The sequence below is a fragment of the Crinia signifera genome, chromosome 5 (assembly GCF_055691185.1).
Source record: "Crinia signifera chromosome 5, ASM5569118v1, whole genome shotgun sequence".
Taxonomy (NCBI): Eukaryota; Metazoa; Chordata; class Amphibia; order Anura; family Myobatrachidae; genus Crinia; species Crinia signifera.
Genome location: NC_139221.1, coordinates 284,080,830 through 284,107,733, shown reverse-complemented (window position 1 = coordinate 284,107,733; position 26,904 = coordinate 284,080,830). Strand labels below are relative to the sequence as shown.

General features: G+C 44.7%; 1 protein-coding gene across 1 annotated transcript; it reads right to left on the bottom strand.

The window, feature by feature from the left end:
• POLR1F (RNA polymerase I subunit F) lies at positions 1-26,886 on the bottom strand. The gene is made up of 4 exons (XM_083189140.1): positions 26,593-26,886; positions 23,820-23,961; positions 18,684-18,889; positions 1-3,414 (listed from the first exon to the last, which is right to left on the bottom strand). Exons 1-4 carry the CDS (start codon positions 26,832-26,834, stop codon positions 2,520-2,522), a joined length of 1,485 nt encoding a protein of 494 aa, XP_083045266.1. The 5' UTR covers positions 26,835-26,886; the 3' UTR covers positions 1-2,519.
• Between the last annotated feature and the right edge of the window lie 18 nt (positions 26,887-26,904).

Sequence of the window (26,904 nt, the reverse complement as noted above, 5' to 3'; positions counted from 1 at the left end):
TAAACTGTTGGCAGCTCTCGAGGACTGGAGTTGGCTACCCCTGGGCTAGATGTATGGAACCACTTTAATATACAGTCACATGACTTCAGGAACCAAAAAACAGAAAACGAATGTTGTTACTACCAAGAGCCTTTATTGTAATAGCAAATTTATTAGTAGGCTCCATCTCACCCATACTTCAACTCCGTGCGTTGTACAATTAGGATGATCTTTAATCTAGAATGCAGCACAGGAGTCAGACAAGCATACTTGCACACAAAGAGCAATACATACACTCCATTACACACGTGTGGCTCCTCCATATATTAAAATATATTTTTTTAAGTCACAGCACAACTAAATAGAGGGGGGGGGGGGGGGGTAGAAATGGTCACCAACACCAGTGGTTTCCAGCTTCTGTCCTCCAGGGGTATGGGTCATCCAAATTAAGATCGACATACATAGAGTCGACAAGCTTTAGGTAGACAGGATCAAAAGTTGTACACAAGCACTAGGTTGACATTGGGAAGGTCGACATGTGTTTTTCAAATTTTTTGTCCTGAATGTTGACACAATGGACAGGGGCACCAAAAAAGTGTGCCGCGTCCCCTCGGCCCACTATTATATTCTCCCTCCACACCCTAGTGGATGGTAATGAGGGCATGAGATACCGCCTGTCGCCTCGAAAACAAACACCATGTCAACCTTCCCAATGTCGACCTAATGCTTGTGTCAACCTTTTGACCCGGTCAACCTTTTCATTTGTCGACCCAATGTATGTCGACGCAATGTATGTCGACCTAACGACTAACTCCTTCGGAACCCTAACAAGCCAAGTTTTATTATAATCCCACTGGAACGGAGATGGCTGTGACAGAGCCGCTAGTTATTTAATTTGTACTCGAGGCAATTGGATGTCCTTACAACATGCGCTGTAAGGACTGGACATGATTGCACACAATTATGCATAAAATAATTTCAGGACCTAAATCACCCATTTAAAATAAGATTTATTTAATCCTTAGGAATTTTTTTTTTTTTTTATTTGGCTTGATTACTCAAATGCTTCTCTAACACCCCTTTTTACACAGAAAATGCAATTCCCGGGAGAAGCAGTTCCACCTGGGAATTTCATTAAATACTTTTTTCTGTGTGAAAGGGTCGATCCGGATCTTAAACTTCGGGTCTCTGACCCTGCAAATGACCAGAGTTTAAGATCCGGATTGACCCTGTCACACAGGCGAAAAACCCAGTGTAATAGAGGAAATCTCCGGGTCTAAATTTTAGACCCGGGGATTTCCTCTCCTGGGTGAAGGGGGCCTGACAGTGGCAACCGAATGACCCGGTGCTTAAAAAGCCGGGTTATTCGGCCACCACTGTGTGGAAGCGGTGTTATAATCCCTTGCCATTAAGTCTACTTATTTCATAGAGAACTAATAAAAGAATATTAATACTTAAGGGTAAATTAAGGAGTCAATCAAAAGGCTCTAAAACAATTTTTAAACTGTTAAGCTGCTGTTAGCGATGTGTATACAGCCCAACATCGTTACCAATAGGAACTGCATGTAGCAAATGCCTATACACTTGCCAAAACCAGGTCTGATGCAAGGCAACCATGTGACATAATGAATTCTGCAGCATGTAATCGTTAGCAACAATCCCTATCGGACCTGCTGCAGAGCAGACGGGAGATGTTGCTAGTGACGAGCAGGCATGTCATAGGTACACACTAGAAGATGCACACGATGTGTCACTCTGATGTGTTGGAATTGTAAACTTGTGGGCACCATTTTGGCTAGTGCAGGCCCAAGCAACCTATGGCTCTCCAGCTGTTGTGAAACTACAAGTCCCAGCATGCTTTGCCACAGTTTTGCTATTAGAAAATGCTAAAACTGTGGCAATGCATGCTGGGATGTGTAGTTTTACAACAGCTGGAGCCAAAGGATGACTAGGCCTGGCCCAGTGTCTAGCTAGCTTTAGACTGGATAGCTGAAGTAATATTTGCAGCCATTATGAGGGGAATTTGCAAGAATTAGTTAGACTTTAGAAATGTATGAACTGAATGCATTATTTAAGTATCCCTAAACAGAACCGATAGTGTACATACCACAGACACCAAGAAAACACGTAGTTGAGCATGACATCACATCTAATTCATATTTGTTCCATCATTTGTCCTCCTCTCAAATGCCTGTATGCCATTATCTTCTACCCAATACAAGTATAAATAAACAAAGGTTCCAGCACTACCAGTCCCCTGCCCACTGTATAACTGAACACCACAGCCCACAGGATTATCAAATGCAGTGCAAACAAGGCATTTTTTTCTTTTATAAAAAGAAAACCATCCTTATTTTTGTTTGATGTTCAACATGTACATAATGCATAAGATTTGGAACAAGGCCATCAAAATAGATTACTTTTAAAACTTTCTGACAGAAAGTATAAGTATGAAAAATAAAATCTAAAAAAAAAAAAAAAAAAAATTTGCTATAGGAAAATAAGAAATTTTCAAAAACTCTGAATAAAGATTTGGACGTTCAGTGTTTTCGTTTCTTTTTGACTTTTGGCTCTGAAAACTCTTGGCTGTCTCCAACCAACACATTGTCCTCACTTCGGTTTTCAGCCTGGTCACATTCCAGTAATGTATTATCAATTCGCTTCTTTTTGTGCTTCTTTGACTTTGGCGTCTCTTGATGTATTACAAAGCCTTCAGCGAGAGGCTGTTCATACACGGCATCATTATTAGCAGGTTCTAGATCAGGATCTGGAACTGGAGACGAGTGCCTGTGTTTTTTCTTGTGTTTCTTCGGATTGGTTTCAAGAACCGTTCCAGTCTCTGTGCCCAATTCCTCTAGTGTACTATTTCCAGCAACATCGGAATCAGCCGTTCCGTTCTGAAAGCTAATGTCTGGGTCAGAAAGGTGTCTATGCTTTTTCTTGGATTTTTTCATTTTTTTATGTTCATTTAAAGGGACCAATGGTTCCCCGTCGAGTCCAAGTATGCTACTGTCTGATATTTCATTAGAACGCTCACTATTTTGCAATGGATCCTTGGATTTCTTCTTTTTCCGTTCCTTTTTAAAAGATTCATCCACTGACTGGGATGAGCTCTCCAGCGTAGTTTCCTCCATGGTAGATTGATCTCCATCGACCTCAGCATATTTATTCTCAGCAGCCATTTCCTGGTGTCTGCGTTTCTTTCGCTTCTTGGGGATTTCCTCTAAACTTACTGAAGCCTCTCCTTGGCTCTCTGCTCCGGTTACAGGTTCTTCCTGATATTTACGTTTTTTTCTTTTTCTTTGGTCATCCTTAGAACTCACTGCTGCCTCCAAAGCCACTTCTTCCTCAGTCTTTTCTTGGATAGTCTCTGATTCATTAGCATTTTGATCCTCAGTATTTTCATTCAGTCTTTCAAGGGCTTCAGCTTCCATTCTGCATTCACAAGAGAGAAAAAAAAAAAGTTAGTGTCCGCATCAAAAAGGACTTGCTAATATTTACAAGTAGTAGTACTTAATTTATAAGGCGCCACAAAGTGTCCGCAGCGCCGTACGAAGCAAACAAAACAAAATTACAAGGTAACGTACAGGGTGTGTTTGATCAAATACAGCATAAATAGGGGTATAGCTGGTAGAACTAAAATCAGTATCAGTTCTGAAGTAGGTGTCGAAATTGTCGAGGAGACTGAAGATGAAGTAGAGGAAGGGAAGAACGGGACAGGAGCACAGGTGAGGTAAAGAGGTAGGGTGAGTACGTGAGGAAGGAGGGCCCTACTCATAAGAGTTAACATACTAAAAGGAGGTGGGTGGACAAACGAAAAACAATAGGATAAGTAGGAAGGGATGGGACGGTGGCAGGATAGGAGGATCAAAAGAGGTTAGGAGGAGGGATAGGCTAGTCGAAAAAAGTGGGTTTTGAGGGAGCACTTGAAGGAGGTAAGGGAATCAGAAAGCCTGGTGGGTGGCGGGAGGTTTTTCCAGTGCGGGGGGGGGCAGCACGAGTGAAGTCTTGGATGCGGAAGTGGGAGGAGGTGATTAGGTGAGAGGTCACTCGGCGGTCAGCGGCGGAGCGAAGAGGACGGGGAGAAGTGTGAATAGAGATCAGTGAAGAGAGGTAAGGAGCGTTGGAGGAGGAGAGAGCCTTGTAGGTGGTGGTGAGGAGTTTGAAGAGAACTCGGAAAGGAATGGGAAGCCAGTGAAGAGATACACAGAGGGGGGAGGTGGAGGTAGAGCGGCGGGAGAGGAAGATGAGCCTAGCAGCAGCGTTAAGAATGGATTGGAGAGGTGTGAGGCGGGTGAGATCCCTGAGCTCATAGCTTTCTTTTTGGTGGGTATTCAATGTGTGCTGATATATCCAACAGTCGGAAAGATCATCAAACATCTATTCAATGTGGCCGCTTTGGACCGCATTGAAGCCCATTCAGACTCAACTTTTTAAAAAGTCGAATCTCGACCGCTGGATTGTCAAATCTGCGTCCGTTTTCGCCGATCCACGGCCTTTTCAATTCCGACAGTCAAAATTGACTTGGAGTTTGTTGATATGACTTTCGGAACCACACTGAATACCCCCCTTAAAGTCTACTCAATTATATGTAATGCTAGCAAAAGCAGTGCGCATCCATGCGGTACATGGGGGAAGACCCTAAATTGTGCATTTTAATACACAACTGTATGGAGTTGCAAAGTAGCATGCATGACAATAGCGATCTAGGGATGAAGGTTTACGTTGCCATCTTAGAATTGCATTAAAATAGAGCATCGCTAGCTCCGCCCCTAATTGAATCAGCAAATTGCAGTGTGTGATTGCTTTGGTTTATTGATTCCTGCAATGCCAGATTCAACATTTGTGGCTTGTTTATATGAGGCAGTGTGGATTTAAATGACCACACTACACAGATCACTGAAATAACTCCAATAATATTCCATGTTTTATTTGAAAGATGTAATGTATGTGGGTAAAAGGGAGTCCAATAAGATTACACGTAGACAGCCGCACAGATCAATGCAAACATTTAAATCCATATAGGAATAGATCAGGAGCCAAATAAATACTGTATAATGCAATCTAAAGTATATTAAGAGTAGAATAATCCACAACCTGTACAACACTTCAGTAGCCAAAAAAATCTCACAGATAAAAACTGTAGTGAGTTTGTGTGTAGTGTTCCCACTAGGCTTATTTCACAGGGCGCTGTGCCCTGCCCCTTTCAAAGCCGCCGATTTCCGCCCTGCCCGTTATTGCCCGCCCTGCACAAGTTAATAGCTGCTGCCGCGCTAGAAGTCTCCTCCTGCTGACAGTGTAAGCTTCTAGCACAGCAGCGTGTGGAGTGGACACTCCCCCCTCAGCCCTGCAGTCTGACATGCCGCTCACCTCCTATGGTGAGAGGCTGTCAGCTATTCCACCAAGCATCCCTCCTCCCCCTGCCACGCTGACATGCAGCTCACCTCCTCTTATGTGAGTGGCTGTCAGCTCTTTCAGGAAGCATCTCTCCTCCCCCTGCCACACTGCTCACACCACTACTGAGCGCACTGGCGGACTAGGCCAGGGAGGCAGGATGCCAGGTGCTTCCTGGGCCACACTGTTGCTGAATATCCAGGGCCAACTCCTCTGACTGCAGGAACCATGGCAGCCGCAGTCACGTGATCACATGGTGCCCCTCTCCTTTACTTTGACCTGCAGAGCTGTGAGCTCCGCATGGACCAGCCACTAGCAGTGCTTCCATGCTGCCAGTGGCCATCCACAACAAGATGGGAGAGAGGAGCCAGAGCTAGCCAGCCCAGCAGGGTCGGACCTCCCTACTGTGCCTGACTGCCTGTCAGAAGAAGAAGAGACAGCAGGAGGATAGCCGCGCTCGGGCACAGCACATCAGCGCAACCTGTAAGTACAGTACAGGTGCAATGAAGAGATGGATGTGAGCGTATATTGTAGACCCATCCCTGTCATTAGGTAAAAAAACCTGTCATTAGGTAAAAAAAGAGGCGCTTTACATTTCATCCAAGAGGAGCTCTTTATATTTAAATTACATTTATGCTATATAAACCACCCTGTGACACCGGAGTGTCACACCATCGGCACATTTATGCTATATAACCCATCTTGTGACACCTGAGCGTCACACCATCGGCACATTTATGCTATATAACCCATCTTGTGACACCTGAGCGTCACACCATCGGCACATTTATGCTATATAACCATCTTGTGACACCTGAGCGTCACGCCATCAGCACATTTATGCTATATAACCATCTTGTGACACCTGAGCGTCACGCCTTCAGCACATTTATGCTATAAAATCCATCTTGTGACACCTGAGTGTCACACCATCGGCTCATTTATGCTATATAACCATCTTGTGACACCTGAGCGTCACGCCATCGGCACATTTATGCTATATAACCATTTATGGTCTAAATGTGCTGATGGTTTGAAGCTCAGGTGTGAAAAGATGGTTTAAAAGTGGGATGGGGAACCGTTGGCCCTCCAGCTGTTGTTGAACTACACATCCCAGCTTGCCTTGCTACAGTGGCATCATTTATGGGGGTGTCTCACATACAAGTCCCTCAAAGTCACATCAGAACTGAACTGGTCCCTAAAAAAATCAGTGTTTGAAATTTTCTTGAAAATTTGAGAATTTGCTATTCCTATTTTAAGCCTCCTAGTGTCCAAAAAAATTAAAAGGAGGTTGAAATAATGATGGAAACATAAAGTATACATATGGTCTATGTTAGTTATTAACTATTTTGAGTGGTATGATTATTTGTCTCACAAGCAGAAAATTTAACATTTAGCAAATTGCAAAATTTTCAATTTTTTTACGATATTTTGGTATTTTTCACAAAAAAACACAGACTGTATCGACCAAAATTTACCACTAACTTGAAGTACAATGTGTCACGAGAAAACAATCTCAAAATCACTGGGATAAGTAAAAGCAAAAAAAAGTTATCCCCACTTAAGTGATACATGTCAGATTTGAAAAAAAGGGCTCTGTCAGGAAGGCAAAAACAGGCTGCGGCGGTAAGGGGTTAAAGTGCAAAAAGGACCAAGGTGTGAACCCCTTTGTCAAGGTGCTAGTGACCCCGAAACGTTGGTCCTTTTTGCACTTTAAATACAGCACGTTGTTACAGACTTCTAGAAATTTTTTAGGGCAGGGTGCTGACCACGGGAAGGGCACATTTTTCAATTGCGAGGGCACATTTTAATTTAAAAGGTCAAAATGGTGACACCATCAGCACATTTATGCTATATAATCTATCTTGCCGATGGTGTGACGCTCAGGCGTCACAAGATGGATTTTATAGCATAAATGTGCCGATAGTGTGACGCTCAGGTGTCACAAGATGGGTTATATAGCATAAATGTGCCGATGGTGTGACGCTCAGGTGTCACAGGATGGATTATATAGCATACATGTGCCGATGGTGTGACGCTCCGGTGTCACAGGGTGGTTTATATAGCATAAATGTGCCGATGGTGTGACGCTCAGGCGTCACAAGATGGATTTTATAGCATAAATGTGCCGATGGTGTGACGCTCAGGCGTCACAAGATGGATTTTATAGCATAAATGTGCCGATGGTGTGACGCTCAGGCGTCACAAGATGGATTTTATAGCATAAATGTGCCGATGGTGTGACGCTCAGGCGTCACAAGATGGATTTTATAGCATAAATGTGCCGATGGTGTGACGCTCAGGCGTCACAAGATGGATTTTATAGCATAAATGTGCCGATGGTGTGACGCTCAGGCGTCACAAGATGGATTTTATAGCATAAATGTGCCGATGGCGTGACGCTCAGGCATCACAAGATGGATTTTATAGCATAAATGTGCCGATGGTGTGACGCTCAGGCGTCACAAGATGGATTTTATAGCATAAATGTGCCGATGGTGTGACGCTCAGGTGTCACAAGATAGATTATATAGCATAAATGTGCCGATGGTGTGACGCTCAGGTGTCACAAGATAAATTGAAAAATGTGCCCTTCCCGTGGTCAGCACCCTGCCCTAAAAAATTTCTAGAAGTCTGTAACAACGTGCTGTATTTAAAGTGCAAAAAGGACCAACGTTTCGGGGTCACTAGCACCTTGACAAAGGGGTTCACACCTTGGTCCTTTTTGCACTTTAACCCCTTACCGCCGCAGCCTGTTTTTGCCTTCCTGACAGAGCCCTTTTTTTCAAATCTGACATGTATCACTTAAGTGGGGATAACTTTTTTTTGCTTTTACTTATCCCAGTGATTTTGAGATTGTTTTCTCGTGACACATTGTACTTCAAGTTAGTGGTAAATTTTGGTCGATACAGTCTGTGTTTTTTTGTGAAAAATACCAAAATATCGTAAAAAAATTGAAAATTTTGCAATTTGCTAAATGTTAAATTTTCTGCTTGTGAGACAAATAATCATACCACTCAAAATAGTTAATAACTAACATAGACCATATGTATACTTTATGTTTCCATCATTATTTCAACCTCCTTTTAATTTTTTTGGACACTAGGAGGCTTAAAATAGGAATAGCAAATTCTCAAATTTTCAAGAAAATTTCAAACACTGATTTTTTTAGGGACCAGTTCAGTTCTGATGTGACTTTGAGGGACTTGTATGTGAGACACCCCCATAAATGATGCCATTTCAAAAACTGCACCCCTCACAGTATTTAAAACAGCATTTTGGAAGTTTGTTAACCCTTTAGGTGTTTCACAGGAATTAAAACAAAGTGTAGGTGAAATTTCAAAATTTCATTTTTTTTGCAGATTTTCAATTTTAATACATTTTTCTAAGGAACACAGTCGACTTTACTAGAGAAATGTGACTAAAAATTTATTCCACCAATTCTTTTGTTTTCATAAATATCCTATATGTGGCCCTAGTGTGCACGTTGACCAAACCACAGGCTTCATAATAGAAGGAGCACCTACTTGATTTTGGAGCCTCCTTTTTATGAGATAATTTTTTAGGCACCATGTAGGTTTCTAGGCACCATAAGATGCTAAAAGTTAGGAACCCCCCCACAAGTGACCCCATTTTGCAAACTACACCCCTCAGGGAATTCATCTAGGGGTATAGTGTACATTTCAAACCCCCAGGGGTTTCAGCAATTTTGGTACAACTGGGCTGTGAAAATGAAAAATTACATTTTTTACACAAAAATGCAGTTCTGGCTCAAAATTTTTCATTTTCACAAGGAATGAAGGAGACAAAGCACCCCAAAATCTGTGCCCCAATTTCTCCCGAGTATGGCAATGCCTCATGTGACCAAAAAATACCATTTGGGTGCATGGCAGGACTCAGAAGGGAAGGAGTGATATTTGGATTTTGCAGCACACATTCTGGTGGAATGAATGGTGGGTGCTATGTCGCATTAGCAAGACCCCCGAAGCACCAATACAGTGGAACCACCCCACAAGTGACCCCATTTTGCAAACTACACCCCTCAGGGAATTCATCTAGGGGTATAGTGTACATTTCAAACCCCCAGGGGTTTCACCAATTGTGGTACAACTGGGCTGTGAAAATGAAAAATTACATTTTTTTACACAAAAATGCAGTTCTGGCTCAAAAATTTTCATTTTCACAAGGAATGAAGGAGACAAAGCACCCCAAAATCTGTGCCCCAATTTCTCCAGAGTACGACAATGCCTCATATGTGACCAAAAAATACCATTTGGGTGCATGGCAGGACTCAGAAGGGAAGGAGTGATATTTGGATTTTGCCGCACAGATTCTGGTGGAATGAATGGTGGGTGCTATGTCGCATTAGCAAGACCCCAGAAGCACGGTGAAATGATGAACCTAATAATCCATAGATGTGTGGTATATTTTAAAGCACTCCTTCATACATAGGCCGGGTTTGTCGGGGCAAGTTTCACAGTGGAAAATAGTTTGCTTTCGTATTCCCTTTTTATAGCAAACTTTGCACCTTTTTTGTGTCCTGCCCTTTTTTCCAGTGGAGGGGATTTCGTTAGGAAAATGCTGCCCTGATACAATACGGGGGCCAGTACTAGAAGTACTGGGGCCAGTACTAGAAGTACTGGGGCCCTCTGCCTGCTGGTTCCCAAATATTAGGCCCTTTATGACTTCCTCTTGAAAGTGCATAAATGTCCCCGTCTGGCTGGTAGAACGGAATAGTACGTAAGCGTTATACAGTGCCATCTGGATGATATACACGGCCAGCTTCTTATACCATATTTTTGTTTTCCGCAGGGCACTGTACGGCTTCAGTACCTGATCTGAAAGATCCACTCCGCCCATGTACTTATTGTAATCTAGGATACAAATAGGTTTTGAGGTTTGGGTACTGGTACCTCGTACAGGGACGGAGGTGGTACTGTCTCCGTGAATTGTTGTCAGTATAAGGACATCCCTCTTGTCTTTATATTTGACCAACAACATATTTTCGGTGCATATTCCCCTGCTTTCACCCTTTCTCAGTAATTGGGCAACGTGCGTTTTTGGAGGCCTCTTTGGTTTTTGCGCACAGTACCGCAAGCTGCTGTACCTCTTGAACCAAGGGCCTTAAACAGGGGGATGCTGGTGTAAAAGTTATCCACATAGAAGTGATAACCCTTATCCAGGAAGGGGTGCACTAAATCCCAGACAATCTTTCCACTAACACCTACGAGGGAGGGGGGGCATTCTGGCGGTTCAATTCTTGTGTCCTTCCCTTCATATACCCTAAACCTGTGGGTGTACCCTGAGGTACTTTCGCACAGCTTATACATTTTTATGCCATACCTTGCCCTCTTATTGGGAAGGTACTGGCGGAATTTAACCCTTCCTTTAAAATGTATAAGTGACTCGTCTACACAAATTAATTTTTGGGGGATGTACATCTCAGCAAATTTGGCGCTGAAATGATCAATGACCGGCCTGACTTTGAATAGCCGGTCAAAGGTGGGATCATCTCTGGGTGGGCACTGTGCATTATCGTTGTAATGCAAAAATTTAAGGATCGTCTCAAAACGAGTCCGGGTCATGGCCATACGATGAAGTGGGGTGCTGTACAGAACATCTGTACTCCAATATTGCCTAATTTCTGGCTTTTTAACTATGCCCATATGTAACACCAGACCCCAAAACGTCATCATCTCTACTGCATCTACAGGGGTCCACCTAGCAAATGATGACGTGGGGTTTTGGGCAATAAACTGCTGGGCATATAAATTACTTTGGTCCACCATTAAATTTATAAAATCATCAGAGAAAAAGACTTTGAAAAAGTCAATCTCTTTGAGGCCTGTACTATCAAATTGGATTCCTGGGTTGGCCAAAAACTCAGGAACCTGGGGCTCAAAATTGTCTGGTGGTGGGGTCCATACGAGATCAATCATTGGGGGGGGGTCTCAGCTGCTCTACGGGGGCGTCTTTGAGGGGGTCCCTCATCACTAGAGGAGGAAGAGGAGCTTAAGACAAATGCCAATTCATCGCTTACTTCACTGGCTGTGTCAGTGTCAGAGGCAAGAAGGGCATATGCCTCCTCCGCTGAAAACAGTCTTTGTGATGATTGGGACATTTTTATTATTTTTAAGTGTAGTGTTTTAACACGTGTATAGTGTAGGGGGGGGTACAAACTTTATTTCAACACGGGGGGTATGTAGTGTGTATGTAGTGCTTTAACACGTGTAAGTTAAAAGAAAAAAAAAACTCCTGCGCCAAAAATTGAGCACAGATGTTGGTCAGTAACGTCCGTCACTGATCAGCGCGCACAGGACAACCACAAAAGCACCGTGGGTGTAAAAAATTTTTTAAAAAAAGGACTCCACAGCACCGTCCAAAAAAAATAAATAATAAAAAAACGCTGATGAGTCAAAGGCAACAGTAATTTGATCCAAAAAAAAAAAAATAGATCAACCCTGTGCCAAAAATGCTGATCAGTGATGTACGTCACTGATCAGCGCTCTGCGGCCACAGGACACCCACAAAATCACAGTGGGTGTAAAAAAATTAAAAAAAAAAAACCCACAACACCCCCCAAAAAAAAAAAACCTGCTGATCAGTGATGCAACTGATTAGCAGTGAGGGGCAGCAGGCACACAACTGTGGGTGCAACCTGACAGGGTATATATATAAAAAAAAAAAAAAAAAAAAAAAAAACCCTGCACCCCAAAAAAGGTGCTGATCAGTTAGTTTATACTGATCAGCACAAAAGGGGGGCAGCAGGGGGCAGCAGATACAAAATTATATCACACAATTTCTGACACAATGACGCTGCTGCAGCAGCAGCAACACAAGCACCAGGAAGTCACAGGAGCTGGCAGCACGGATGCCACCAACGCTGATCAGGTCAGTATAGGCACAGATGGGCACGGAGACCGCTCTGCACGCTGTTCCTGACCGGAATGGCGGCTGCAGGGCTGTCTCCATTACCTCATTTGAGGTGTAATGGCTGCGATTGGTCCGTCGGTCCGACGGACCAATCACAGCCTTTGGGGGCAGGTGGGGTGACCACCAGCGTCACCCTTACACCCGGTGGTGATTGGTGCTGTACTTAACAGGACCAATCACCACCGATCCCTGTGTCACCGGCGAACGTTATTCGCCGGTACACAGAAAACGCTGTAATTGGCTGTTCACATTGAACAGCCAATGTGAACAGCCAATCACAGCGATCGCCGATGGCGGGGGGCATCGCTGCCCCCCCTGGGCAATGAGGGAAGATGTCTGCTGTCAGGGACAGCAGACATCGTCCCTCTGTCACCGCGTCTATAGACGCGGTGACAGTTTGAACTCATGACGTACATTTATGCCATGTGTCGGGAAGTACATCCTGACCATGACGTAAATGTACGTCAAATGTCGGGAAGGGGTTAAATACAGCACGTTTTTACAGACATACATACAAATGTCCGTTCCTGCACCACATGTGAATATGTGGAAGCAGGTACAACGTTTGAGCATCTGCAGACGGGACGAAGATACCAAATCAGACACGTGGTAACCTGCAAAACCCCTTTTCTTATTTATATAATAAAATGCCCATGTGAATAATGTTATGTGGGGCAAACTATAGTCAACTTAAGAATCCGAATGGCGCTCCATCGATCGGCCATAGTAGCAAGCTTACAGGGGAAAAGTATCAACCAACCCGTCGCCCGTCACTTCAAGAACAGTGGACACAAACTGTCAGATTTGAAATGTTAAATAATTGATCACATTCCAGTCCCTAACAGAGGTGGGGACAGGCAGAAATTATTGACTCAACGTGAATCCCAGTGGATCTTTAGGCTCAACACCCTGGCTCCGAATGGATTGAACGAGATGATCGCCTGGAACTCGTTTATTTAAAGCAGTAAGGATAGATTGGAATTGAGGCGTCCCATAGCCAAAAAAATACAATCTATCTGAACAGAGACAATAGTGTAGAGATTGATATAACATCCACGATAGAGTGTGTATATAAAAAGATGCACTAGAAAAATACACCACTCCAGAGAAGCACCTGAGTGCGACGTCCATTGATTGAACTGTTCTAATATATAAATGAACGTGGTTAACATGTATAGCTATTTAAATATATCTCTGTGTTTTTTGTATATCTTTCTCTTTTTTCTCCACACATTTTCCTTCCCTTACTTTCTCTAAAAACCTCTCTACATCTGTAATAGGGGATACATAGAGAAGTAGCACATTCTTTACATATATTGTTTTCACAACGTGTGATGGCACAAATAACTCCAACTAATTTGCGTATGTTGGACTTCTTACACAGCACTGTTACGACGCGCCCCCCGGCCAACACGGAGAGACAGCGTCCAGGGTTGCTAGGACAACAGCCGCACGTCACAGTGGGCAGAACCCAGGCACCCGGAAGCAGGAGACGCAGACACCGGGGGAGCGCGGCAGCCCTACACTGACACGCTACTTAAAGGCAAGAGAGCTGTATGCTCAGGTTCTTCTATTTCTGCACAGGCACTTTGCACACATTGGGCACATCCTGATGAAAAGGCTACCTAGCCTTGAAACGTTGATGGAACCCGCATGATGTCATTTGTATTTGTTAATGGGGATGCAGCAGCAGAGGTGCCTTCCACAATGTTGATATATAAACGAATATCCAAGTAGTTTCATAAAACTAAATGAAGGCAGGAGGCGGCACTCTCCAAGATAGGTGAAAAAACTGTATTTCAAATCATCAAAGTGAAAAACTTGTCAGCAAAAAGAGATGTTTACTAGTTTCAGAGCATAAAGCTCATAACTCTGCACATTGTTTGGATTGCCATCACGTCAGTTGTCCTGATGAAGGGGCTTTATGCTCCGAAACTAGTCGACATCTCTTTTTGCTGACATGTTTTTCACTTTGAGGATTTGAAATACAGTTTTTTCACCTATCTTGGAGTGCCGCCTCCTGTCTTCATTTAGTTTTATGAAACTACTTGGATATTCCCAGGGTGTAATTGTCACTAGAGCTGCTACAGTACATGCTGCTGTATTTAGATCACATGTTATATTAGTTTAGCTTAGCAGTTGTGTTTTAGAAAATCATTGAAATTAATAGGATATAATAGATAGTGTTCTCTCTAAGTTTCTTTTCTTCAGGGTGCTGCACCCTGCCCGGGTTCAAAACCTGCAAATGCATCCTGCCCTTTTTGTGTGTGGCACAGTGTGCCCTTACGCTGCCCCCCACCGAACTGACATTCCGCTGTGAACTTTCGGTGTGTTTCATCATGTGTAATGTGCATTATGGTGTGTGGTATAATGTATAAGAGGCATTAAAGTGTGTGCCATAATGGGTAATTGTCATTATGACAGAATATGTAATGGGCATAGCAGAGTATGACGATGTTTAATGGGCGTAAGCCTAGTGCAGTGTGCAATCTTTTCTATATGTTTTTTTTTTCCTTCTAAAAAAGTGCCCTGTCTGGTGGTCAGCACCGTGCCCTAAAAAAATCCTAGAGTAAACACTGTGTGTGTGTGTGATGCATTTCCCATTGCAGTCAGCAACCTAAACAAAACTCCATATATTAGAGTATTATCTATTAACAGAAAAGAGACAATTTGGACGCTGAAAAACGTAATTGGGTACTTGTGTATTATCACGGCGCCACCGATATTAAGTCGCACGACTTTTAATCGCATCGCATGCCATACACCCGATGCGATTTAAAATTGTATAAGGCCCCTATACGATTTTAAATTGTATAAGCACCCTAATGGGTGCTTGCAATGTTAAATGCACCCCCACGCCACCCCCAGTAGGAACGCCAACCCGAAGCATTGCGAGCGCAGCGAGCCCGTGAGGGGCAGCGGTACGCGTCCTCCGACCTTTTCATACCCCCACTATCCACATCGGTGTGGAGTTGATTTTATATAGTGTGGCGAGCGCAGCGAGCCACCGAGCCCGAAGCGTGGCAAGCGCAGCGAGCCCCGCGAGGGGACGCGTATTACTTTACATGTATTCCGCGTGCGCTTGCCACGCTTCGGGCTCGGTGGCTCAATGCGCTCGCCACACTATATAAAATCAACTCCATGCCGACGTGGATAGTGGGGGTATGAAAAGGTCGGAGGACACGTTCACGTTCATAGTGGGGGTGGCGTGGGGGTGCATTTAACATTGTAAGCCCCCATTAGGGTGCTTATACAATTTAAAATCACATCGCATTGTATTGCATTGTATGCCATTTACAATGCTATACAATTTTAACATTGTATGACATCGGGGGAAATCTCGTCGCATCGCATGCCTTATGGTCTGCGATGCGATGGGCGCCGTGATAATACACAAGTACCCGTAATCGAAATCATAAGAAGAGCACAGAAGAAACGAAAAGAAAAAAAGCTAGGAAAAAAAAAATTAAAAATCACTTGTATACTTAAAGTAAATCATTTTACAGAGGGAAACCACATCTCATCACTGGTCACTGCAACCACCGCACAGGAAAGACAATTATAAGTTGCAAAATTCTAGAGGTTTAGGGGGGTATTCAATACCGGGTCCCGACAGTTGTGATCCTGTCGTGTTCTGAGCCCACTCGAATAAGATTCAGCAGGCGGGATACAGTGTCCCGCCGAGTGCCGAAAAGGGGGCGTGGCCACGAGACACTGCTGTGGATCGTCGATATATGGAAGGGAGTTTAACAATTCAAGGCCGTCCTCGGTAGAACGGGCCCGACTGCGTTTAAAGTCAGGTCCGTTCCGCCGAGATGCCTGTTCAAAGGATTGAATATCCCCCATAATGTGCATAACTCAAATCTGCACCAAAATAGAAAGGCAAGATTACAATGCAAAGCACTATGTAAGCTTCACTAGGGAAAAAAACAGAGGGATTGATTGTAAAGCACTGCTTCATATACATATAGATAATACATATCACAATGACATTTCACATATTGATAATCATACATCCTATTATATAAACTCCTATTAACCCCTTGAGTGGCAACATCTGTGAGATGTGCAAAATATCTGCTAAAAATGCCAGAGACGCTATTTCTATTAACAGATACCCCTTTCACATCGCACCTAATTAACGGGCACTTGCGATCTGAAAGTGGCATGAAAGAGAAAAATAAGGTAGAACACAAAAAATTGGTAATCAGCGGAAAGAGCAATAAAAATCATGATTAAATGATAGCAATTCTAAAAATAAACTTATAAAGGAAAAAAATGAATGTGTCAGCAGCCTTACAGAATTTAAAGCACAGGAACAATGTAGGAAATGAATGGAACGCCGAGCATAAACAACACAAGTGAGGATTTTATGAACACGCCACGGAACAGGATAAACGCTCAGCAGCGGAGCAAGGTGCAGCCAGGCTTATCTTCCTCTCCCGCCGCTCTAATTCTGCTACTCCCCTTCAACAAAATCTGCACTGGCTTCCATTCCCCTACAGAATCCTCTTCAAACACCTCACACTCACATACAGGGCCATCTCTAATTCCATTGCTCCATATATCTCTAACCTCATCTCCATTCATACACCCTCCCGCCCTCTACGGTCAGCTGACGACTGTCGTCTCTCCTCCACCCTGATCACTGCTTCCCATGCTAGAGTACAGGACTTTGCCCGTGCTGCACCCCTTCAGTGGAACGCACTCCCTCGCTCCATTAGACTCTCCCCGACCTTGCAAAGCTTCAAACGGGCACTGAAAACTCACCTTTTCATCAAAGCGTACCCTTCCACTGCATAAACCAGCTGGTTCTCCGACCCCTTGCCTGTTTACATCCTGCTATATAACCACCACCCCCTCGCTTGCACCTCTTGTAATCTGTCTGTCTCCCCTTCCTACTAGATTGTAAGCTCCTCCGAGTAGGGCCCTCTTCCCTCCTGTTGTCAAAGCCCACTTCTCTTCACATTTCACTCACTGCTCTCCTTTACTCCAACACCCAGTGACCATCTTCATACTCATCTCCATCATTGGCCTCAAGCCTCTAGTTGTATGTTGATTGGGTCCTCACTACTTACATTTAAGCTGTAATGTGTATTGAACTGTGGTGCTCTTTTATTTGTACTGTATTTTTGTTATTTATTCAATGTTATGCCAAGTTTTGTCTCCCTGTATTGTTCCTTTGTACGGCGCTGCGAAACACTTGTGGCGCCTTATAAATAAAATTATAATAATTATAATAAGGTGAGCACTGTAAGGCTGCTCTGCATGGGACTCAGTCACCATTGAAATACAGTCTGTTTTTCTTTCCTATTCATGGCACTTTGAAGTCCTAACAGAAGCACACTGCTTTGTGAAACAAAGAGGTTATTGAGAAAGTGTCTGAGGCCTCCTTTTTGAGAATGAACATGGGACAGACAAAATCCAGACATTAGAGGAATTACTACAGAACTAGGGACTATTTTTATTGCAGTATAAAAGTCATTAAATGAACCTTTTCTTTAAAAAATAAATAATATCCATAAACTTGCCACTATATATTGGGGTTTATCAGGATGTATTGTTAGGGATTTTTACATTTCAATATCAACAATGACATCTGTGGGCTATTGGAAGTAGGGTGGCCAATCCCGGGATCGGTGGTAAACAAATTTCTAGAAACAATGCGCTATTATGGGATACCTGGAACCAAAACCCAATCCATAACCAACCAACTGTGAGGAGATTTAATAGACTATATTATGACCATCATCATAGGTCTTACAACAGAAGAATTCATGGTGTAGGTTAATCATTCTATAAACATAGGTGGTTGCTTATTTAAAACATTTTGTTTACTTCACCAATTATACAAATCCTTTAAAAGCTTAAGGGGCCTACACATGGGAAGATCTTGCCTGACAGCATTGAAGAGGCAGATCGGCAGAACAGACCCAACTTCATAAAAGCTGTCGGGCCCGTTTTGCTGAGAACGGCCGTGAATTGTTGTGATCACGGCAGGCTCGAACTCGACCATCCACGGCCGTTTACGTGGACAAGACCCCTTTTTGCCGATCGGCAGGTGGGACATTAAACCCCGCCTGTCGATTTGTGGTCGAGCAAAATTAAAACGGGCCAGTGTCGCGGCTGTCAGGACGAACCGACAGTCATGACCCGGAATTGAATACCCCCTAAGAATGAGATAAACACAATTTACTTAATATTTTTTTTCTGATTTTAGCAATGATTACTTTTACCCTAGGGGTGCCTTGAAAAAAAAAATCTAATACTCAGGGGTGCTTTGAGTCAAAAATGTTGGTGAACCACTGGGATATACATTTATACAGAGAACGATTTTACGTGGATTCAATTGTATTTATGTTGCGTTAAATACTTACTTCTTATCTAATCTGCCCCGGATGCAAAACACACCCACAGCATCCGTATCTAATCGGAAGACTTCAAATTCTATTTGATCACCAATCTTCACCCCTATATGCTGCCACGCCTCAGCGTCCATCCTCATGGGTTTCGGTATGGAAGCATTGAAGCACCCATGAACCAAACATCCAATATGGCTGGGGGCCACTTTGTTGACAACTCCCTAGAAAGAAAAGAACATATCTAGATTTCAGGTGTCATTCAGGTAATTCAGTACATACAAAGTAAAAGGTGACCTAACAAGGAAAATTTCCCACCTAGAATATCATCTGTAAGCCCAACAACCACCACTTGCTGATTTACCACAGCTATGACTGGGGGCATTTGCTGGACAGCTGCAGTAGCCATGTGAGAAGGCTGCTGGAGGACAGAATCCAACAGAAAACCCTTTAGGTAAATGCCATTTAGTCAGGATCCATGTGACTTTGACAGTTTTTCTCTCCTGAAGGTTGACTGACATTGTCCAACAGAGATAACCAGTCACATTGGGCCTTATTTTGGTTCATTCTTTCTGACAAAATCATTCTTAGATGGGCAAAACCATGTGCACTGCAGGGGGGGCAGGTGTTACTTGTGCAGAGAGAATTAGATTTGGGTGGGGTTTTACTTCAAAGTGAGATCTATATTGTAAAAATAGTGTAAAAATAAAGCAGCCAGTATTTTCCCTGCACAGAAACAAAATTACTCACCCAAATCTAATTCTCTCTGCACATGTTACATCTGCCCCACCTGCAGTACACATGGTTTTGTCCATCTAAGAAGGATTTTGTCAGAAAGAATGAACCAAAATAAGGCCCAATAAGAGACAGAAATGTTCAAACTAAAATACTTCAAATACTCTTAAGGGTGCACCTCCACACTGCATACTGTATAGACCTGATCCTTGAGTAAGATATATTGCCTATTAATAGTTGATTTACCTACCCGGTTATGCATTTGTGAGATTTATCACCGGTGCTCCAGTGTTCCAATCCCCTTTCCTTTCTACAGTCACAACAAGTATCAGGACTCTGCTGCAATGGCAGAGAAGGACCCCCCACACCATACATGTGCATGTGTTAGGGGCTAGGGCGACACCAACACAAACTCAATAGCTAAACTATATTTCATAGATACAGCTCACTGGAAAGTCATAATCTCACATTCAATAAATGTATTCAAGCTTCACTCCTTATTAAATAGGCATCAGAGGATTTGTTTAAATAAAATGGTCACCCAAAAAGATGTAAATAAACTGTAAAATTATTGTCATTTGCAATTTGGACTAGATAGCATTGCATTTGTTTTGCAATGCAACGCAATTCGATGCAATGTAGTCCAAATTGCATATAATGATTGTACTGTGTATGGGCACCTTACTACCACATAAAAAAAAAAAAAAAAAATCAAATGATTTGGTTTTTGGTCATCACTGGATAGGTCTGGCATTAGATACCATCCTATCCTGAAATGTAATGTTTGGTTTAGTAAAGAGTGTGCCGGTCTGTTGATTAGACAATTACAGTACAGGTTGAGTATCCCGTATCCAAAATGCTCGGGACCAGGCGAATTTTGGATAACGGATTATTCCGTATTTCGGAATATTTTAATATTTCAATGATGTATTTTGAAGTATCTTGCATGTATGCTGTATAAACACATTAAATACACACAAATATATTTTATTACCACATAAAATACACACAAATATATTTTATTTGTTCAAAAAACTAGGTTTCAAAACATGAAACAAAATGTGTGTACTATCTCAGATATTGAATTTGAATGCCAAGCAATCATTTTCTTGCACATATAGGGCTGTATTCAGGGTCCGTCGTTAGGACGTCCAGTTCTGCCTGTTCTAGCTTTTACATCAGCTAGACAGGCGGATTGGATTTCCCCTTTTCACCAATTACTGTATTCAGTGTGAATACAGGGCGGAACGCCTCCTGGCGTTAAAATACCTAGGAGGCGAAAGGGGGCATGTCCAATTCGCCTGTAGTCCAGTAACTCCCCTGCTTCTATCCACTGCAGGGGAGTTAGCTGGACACCCCCGCACTCACTTCATAAAGGCTGGCCAGCCCGGCGCCTGTGTCCCCCGTCCTTCCCTCTCTCCTAGCAAGGCTGTCCCCTGTGTGCCTCTAGCTCCCACTCCGCCTCCTGCACCATCCGCCCGCTGCCCGGCCGTCGGGGGATTGTTACAGCCAGCCTTGAAGGAGTCTCCTGGGAGCCGTGCTGCCCTGGAATGTCACTGCGCTGTCCCCATGCCTGCCAGCCGCCCGCTCTCTGCCAGCCCCCCCCCCCGCCCTGCATACCTGCGCGTACTGCCGGTCCCCGCTCCAGAGCTGCCGGGATAGCTGTCCTGCCAGCCGCCCGCTCTCCGCCAGCCCCCCCACGCCCTGCATACCTGCGTGTGCTCGCCGGTCCCCGTTTCAGAGCTGCCAGGATAGCGGCACTGACAGCTGCATAAGTAATGAGCGCTCATTGTGCGCACACTGACAGCCCGCTGCCCGGCCGCCAGAGGATTGTTACAGCCAGCTTTGAAGGAGTCCACCGGGGCTGTCAGTGTGCGCACAATCAGCGCTCATTACTTATGCAGCTGTCAGTGCCGCTATCCTGGCAGCTCTGGAGCGGGGACCGGCAAGCACACGACGCAGGTATGCAGGGCGGGGGGCTGGCGGCTGGCAGGACAGCGCTGTGACATTCCAGGGCAGTACGCAGGGGGACGGCTACCAGTGGACTCCTTCAAAGCTGGCTGTGACAATCCTCCGGCGGCCGGGCAGCGGGCTGTCAGTGTGCGCACAATGAGCGCTCATTACTTATACAGCTGTCAGTGCCGCTATCCCGGCAGCTCTGGAGCGGGGACCGGCAAGCACACGCTGGTATGCAGGGGGGGGGGGGGTTTGACTGGGTTGACTTTAAGCTGCCCCACCTGATGCCCACCTGCATCCCACTGCTGCCCCCCCTGCATCATCCCCCCCACTGCTGCCCACCTGTAACCCCCCCCCCCGCTGCCCACCTACACCCCCTGCTGCTACCTGTTCGCACCTGCACCCCCTGCTAGCCACCTACACCCCCTGCTGCCACCTGTGCCCACCTGCACCCCCTGCTGACCACCTTCTGCACTCCTGCCCCCTCCTTCACCCCCACCTGCTGTCTTGCTGCACCCCCCTGCAACCCCCCCTGCTGCCCACCTGCACCCTCTGCTGCCACCTGTGCCCACCTGCACCCACTGCTACCCACCTACACCTCCTGTGCTTACCTGGACCCCCTGATGCCCACCTTCTGCCCTCCTGCACCCTCCTTCAATCCCCATGCTGCCTTGCTGCACCCCCCTGCTGTCCACCTGCACTCACCCCTGCTGGCCACCTGCACCCACATTTGGTCGACATTGGGGAAGGTCGACCTGGGGGAAGGTCGACATCGGGGAAGGTCGACATCGGGGAAGGTCGACATCGGGGAAGGTTGACATCGGGGAAGGTCGACAGGGTAATTAGGACGACAAGGGGATCGCCGACATGACTGAAGGTCGACAGGGTTATTAGGTCGACATGGGGATGGTCAACGTGGTCATTAGGACGACATGGGGAAGGTCGACATGACTGAAGGTCCACAGGGTTATTAGGTCGACAAGGGGAAGATCGACAGTCTCAAAATGGAAGTTAGGGATAACAGAACCATGGGTAAAAACTGTATCATATGGGTACAACACTGCATGCTGGGAAAGACTGCATGCTGGGAAAGACAATGCAACATGGGTAGAGTAAAAAATAATAATGATAAAAATCAAAATATATTCATATGGGCAATAATAAACATACAAAATATATTTAAAAACCAAATGAAAATAAATTACATCGATTCATGTCAAAAACTACATAAATAAAATAATATTTAAGGTTTTGCACAGCAGTCCCGACAGAAGAAATTGTCTAGTTCACTTTGTCTAAAGCCTGCCTGAAAACTGTAGAATCCATTTAGACAATCACACACTGAATAGGCTAAATCAGATTAACATGACAGAGTTTAGACAAAGTGAAAAAAAAAGTCTAAATGACTCATTTAGACAGGCGAGGCAAACGAAAAGAGTTGACAGGTGAAATGCTTTAGACTGTCTAGAAAAAATGATAGTGAATACTACAATTCATCTAGACTTTTTTTCCAGGCGTAAAATATGCTGTTTTAGACAGAATGGACCTAACGACCAACAGTGAATACACCCCATATAGTGCCAGTTACATATCATGTCACCAGTAGTGCTGTTACAAATGTCCCCAGTGAGTTTTTAGCAATAAAAATATTTTTTTTTCACTTTCTGGAATGTATGGTTTTCGGAATAATTCGGATAACGGATACTCGGATACGGGATACTCAACCTGTATTGTATAGTTTAAGAAAGAGGATGTCCCAGATATAAAGGGTGATTGCCGTGAAGTGTAAAGGTCCCATACCGCCATACACTTCTTGTCAAACCCCCCTCAAACCCCCATAGAAAAAGCAATATTTTCTGTAGTCCAAGTGCAGTAATCATATAAACAGACAATACTACTGTAATAATCACGATGGACGTTACATTAGAGAACTGCAATTACCTCCTACTGTAGGTGCCAGATTGAAATGTTATTGCGCAGGCAGCCAACAGAACAATTCAAATGTACAGATGGGGCAGGCTACATCCTGGCTGGCGGATCGCCAGAACGTCCCCGCTGGCGATCCGCCAGCAGCCTCGCCATCCATCAGACTGAGACGCACGCGCGTCTCAGTCGGCGGGGCGACGGAAACCCGGTCCGTCTCAGGGAGACGGACAGGGTTAGGGGGGGGGTACGGGCAGGCGGCGGGGACCCCGGGTTACCGCCGACAAGGACCCGGCGGAGCGGATGGAAGCGCCGTCGGAAGGGGACGCGCGCGCCTCTCGTCCCAGGATGGGACTAGCTCCATCTGTAGCTCAGCTCGGGTGCGCATAGCTGCCGGCGCAGTCATTTCAGCTCGCGTCCCCTGGGGGTGGCAAGCTGAAATGCGCAAAAAGATAACCGTTTGAGTGTGCAAAAAGGAAATTTCAAGTGGCACCTATTAGTTTGGTTGGGTTTAGCCGCTACATATACATTATTGCTTACCACAAGTTTTTGTCCAGACCTCGGCTGAAATACAACAAAGTCTGCTTGAATATTTATATGTATGTATCCAAGATCATCATATATATCACCCAATTCACCAATCAGTTTTAGGTTATCATAAGCAACTGGAACGCCTTCCAACCTTTCAAAAGAAAAGAAAAAACATAATTTTGAGAACAAACATTAAAAGGTAAAATGTAATGAATATATTTATTCCAATTAAATAAAAATATTGTCCCACGACTGATAATACCACAGCTCCCAAAAGAAAGTTCCCAATATTAAGAAATGCTTTTGGGTGCTCAAACTGACCACTTAGCTTGCCAACACCATGGGTGTGAGCAGAAATTTTGGTTAAATAGTTCGGGTGGGCGCCATCTTCTGACTGCCAGCGCGCAAGCCAATCAATTGCCCCAAAGAGCCTGTATTTCTGTTTTTATACAATTCACATTCCATACCATAGCCTGGATAACGAAAGTCAGGTAACTGAATAGAACCGGTGAGATCCAAAAGGATGTGTACCTATCTATTTGCAAGACAACGGGATTGATTTTATTACCCCCAGTCGAGCAATTGTCGCAGATCTACACATGCTTCTAATGGTGCCCACACACGCACCGATCCCGGCGGTGCGATGCTATGCGATGGGGTGCGCGCTCCCGCGGCACCTCATCGCACAGTACAAAAAGTATGTGCTGCACATACTTTCTGTACTAGCTTTTTATAGCATCGCATCGCATGCACAAGGCATACAATGCAATGCTATGTGTGCTAGTTAAGCACAGAACGCACGCCGGGATCGATACGTCTATGGGCACCTTAAGTCAGACTACATCACATCATTCTGTCTACTGTGGATTCAGATAGGACTTATTCAAAAAGTAATTCAGTCATAGGCAGGGAGTTGGTGGAGGGAACGGGGAGAGTTGAAGCAAATAAGTAGGCAAGTTGCGGGTAGTCATGGTTACAACGAAATAAACATCTGCATGGTCTCCGGAATCTTACTACCAGCAATAGGGCTACTAATTGTCTAATCTGCAAAGATGCCACATCTTTGTACAAATCCACAACGATTTGCAGAGCTACTGTTAGAAGCCTAAATCTCCACAGGCTCTGTGGCTGGCTCGATTCAAGCCTGCATTTTACATGGTTTAAATCAGCCACAGAACCTGTGTAAATTATAGAGATCCCAGATTAAAGGCATATTATGACAAGCCTATTTATAACGCAGTGGCGGTAGCCAGCAGGGGGGATGAAGAGTGGCAAGCGGTGGACTCACAGAAGCGGTGAACGGACGCAGGCGAGCTGGGCGGTGGTGTTCTCAAAAAGCCAGACAGCGGAGCTGGGAGATGAGCTGCAGGAAAAAAAAATTTAAAAAAAAACATACAAAGAATGTTAGCCAATCAGTGGCCTCCCATTCATTTGTATAGGTGTTTTTTTTCTGCAGCTCATCTCCCAACTCCCCTGCCTGGCTTTCGGCACCCTCACCCTCCCGCTCACTGCTTCTGTGAGTAGCCCGCCTGCCACTCTTCATCTCCCCCTGCCAGCTCCCGGAACACCAAGATGTCTTGAGGGGTTATGGTATAAAAGGGTCTTCAATAAGTCAACATGTGTTTTGCTTTCTTTTTTGTCAGGTTATCAATTTGTAGATTTCGGCATATGGACTGCAAGTGTCAGTGTCTAAGGGTGTACACACGCTTATAGACACGCTTTGCTTATAGAAGCAAAATCGCATTGAAATCGAAGTTTTTAAACTTTTGATCTGCATTCGATACGATGTGCTCTCCCATTTTCTCTATATAGAAAAGAAAAATAGACTGTGCAGGCAAGGAAATATCAAATTTAATCCAGTAAATAGAATGTGTACACTGCATTGATTGCAAATCGAAATTGATATTGAATGCAAAAGTGTAGATCGAATGTGAAATCGAATGTAAAGCCAAGGCCAAATTGTAAGGGGTGAAATAGGGGGAAATCGAAAGTAAAATCGATGCATGTATACACACCATCTCTCTTCGTTCAGTGTTTCGGGCAGGGTGCCCTGCTGCGCAAGGAAATTTACATTACCAGAGTTCACATAGATGGTAAAGTACTGTATTAAAAAGTTTAAAAATAGCAAAAGGGGAAAAAACCTTATGTCGACCTTTTGTGTATGTTGACTGTCATTGTTGACCTTATCATATGGGTGCCGGATGACTCCTTGACAGTCGGGATTCCAACAGTGGTTTCTCCAACATCGGAATCCCGACTCTCAAGAGCCCAACAGTCGGAATCCCAAATTGCGCAGGCTATTTTCCCTCATGGGGGTCCACAACCCTCATATAGGCAGAATAGAATCTCGCCACAGAGCCCGCAAGGGGCTTGAATGTGCTTGCCCGCCCCCCCCCTGTCGGACTCCTGACAGTTGGGCTTCCGACGTTGGAGAAACGACCATCGGAATCCCGACTGTCGGTAAGTTATTCCATACCCGATGATATACCATCAATCATGAGGACAGAGTTTGGGACCCACCGGTCTAGGATAGAACACTGCAGATGGGCACAGATGTGATGACCTATGTCACAGTCTCATATGTGGTTCTCTATCCATATGAGAAACATCACATTATGACACGGCTCCCCCAGGTTAATGTTATAGACCTTTACATGGAATATGAGCAATGTGCCACCACTGTGTAATTCACACTACAAGTCCCAGCATTCCCTGCGCCAAGTTAAGTAGTGACAGCCTCCTGCAGCAGCATTACATACCCCCTCCCCGTGCTGCCACTTACCCCTGGCTGTACCGCAGCAGATCGGCATCCAGTTGCTCCTTGATGCCGCTCCGCTTCCTCTGCAGGAACCGGGGAGACAGCGCCAGGTGCCGGCTATGTGTCCGGACCTTCAGGCAGGAATAGCGGCTGCCGACCAGGACACAGGCATCCTGGAAGGACGGCCGCTCCAAGCAGGACAGAGCCCCGGGCGTCTCTGCGGCCTCTGTGGCAGCGGGTTCGGCTGGGGTGTCCTGCTCAGCCATGCTGCAGATTGTGGCACATGGATCTCAGGCGGCGGCTCCTGCTGACGTACTCTGTCACTAGAGGGGATAC

What these genes read in the sequence shown, in the direction of transcription:
- POLR1F (XM_083189140.1), bottom strand. Translation starts at nt 26,834, where the DNA reads ATGGCTGAGCAGGACACCCCAGCCGAACCCGCTGCCACAGAGGCCGCA. An exon ending in GGTCTGGACAAAAACTTGTG is followed by an intron (nt 18,890 to 23,819) that starts GTAAGCAATAAT and finishes TTTTCTTTCTAG; the next exon opens with GGAGTTGTCAACAAAGTGGC. An exon ending in CGGGGCAGATTAGATAAGAA is followed by an intron (nt 3,415 to 18,683) that starts GTAAGTATTTAA and finishes TTGTGAATGCAG; the next exon opens with AATGGAAGCTGAAGCCCTTG.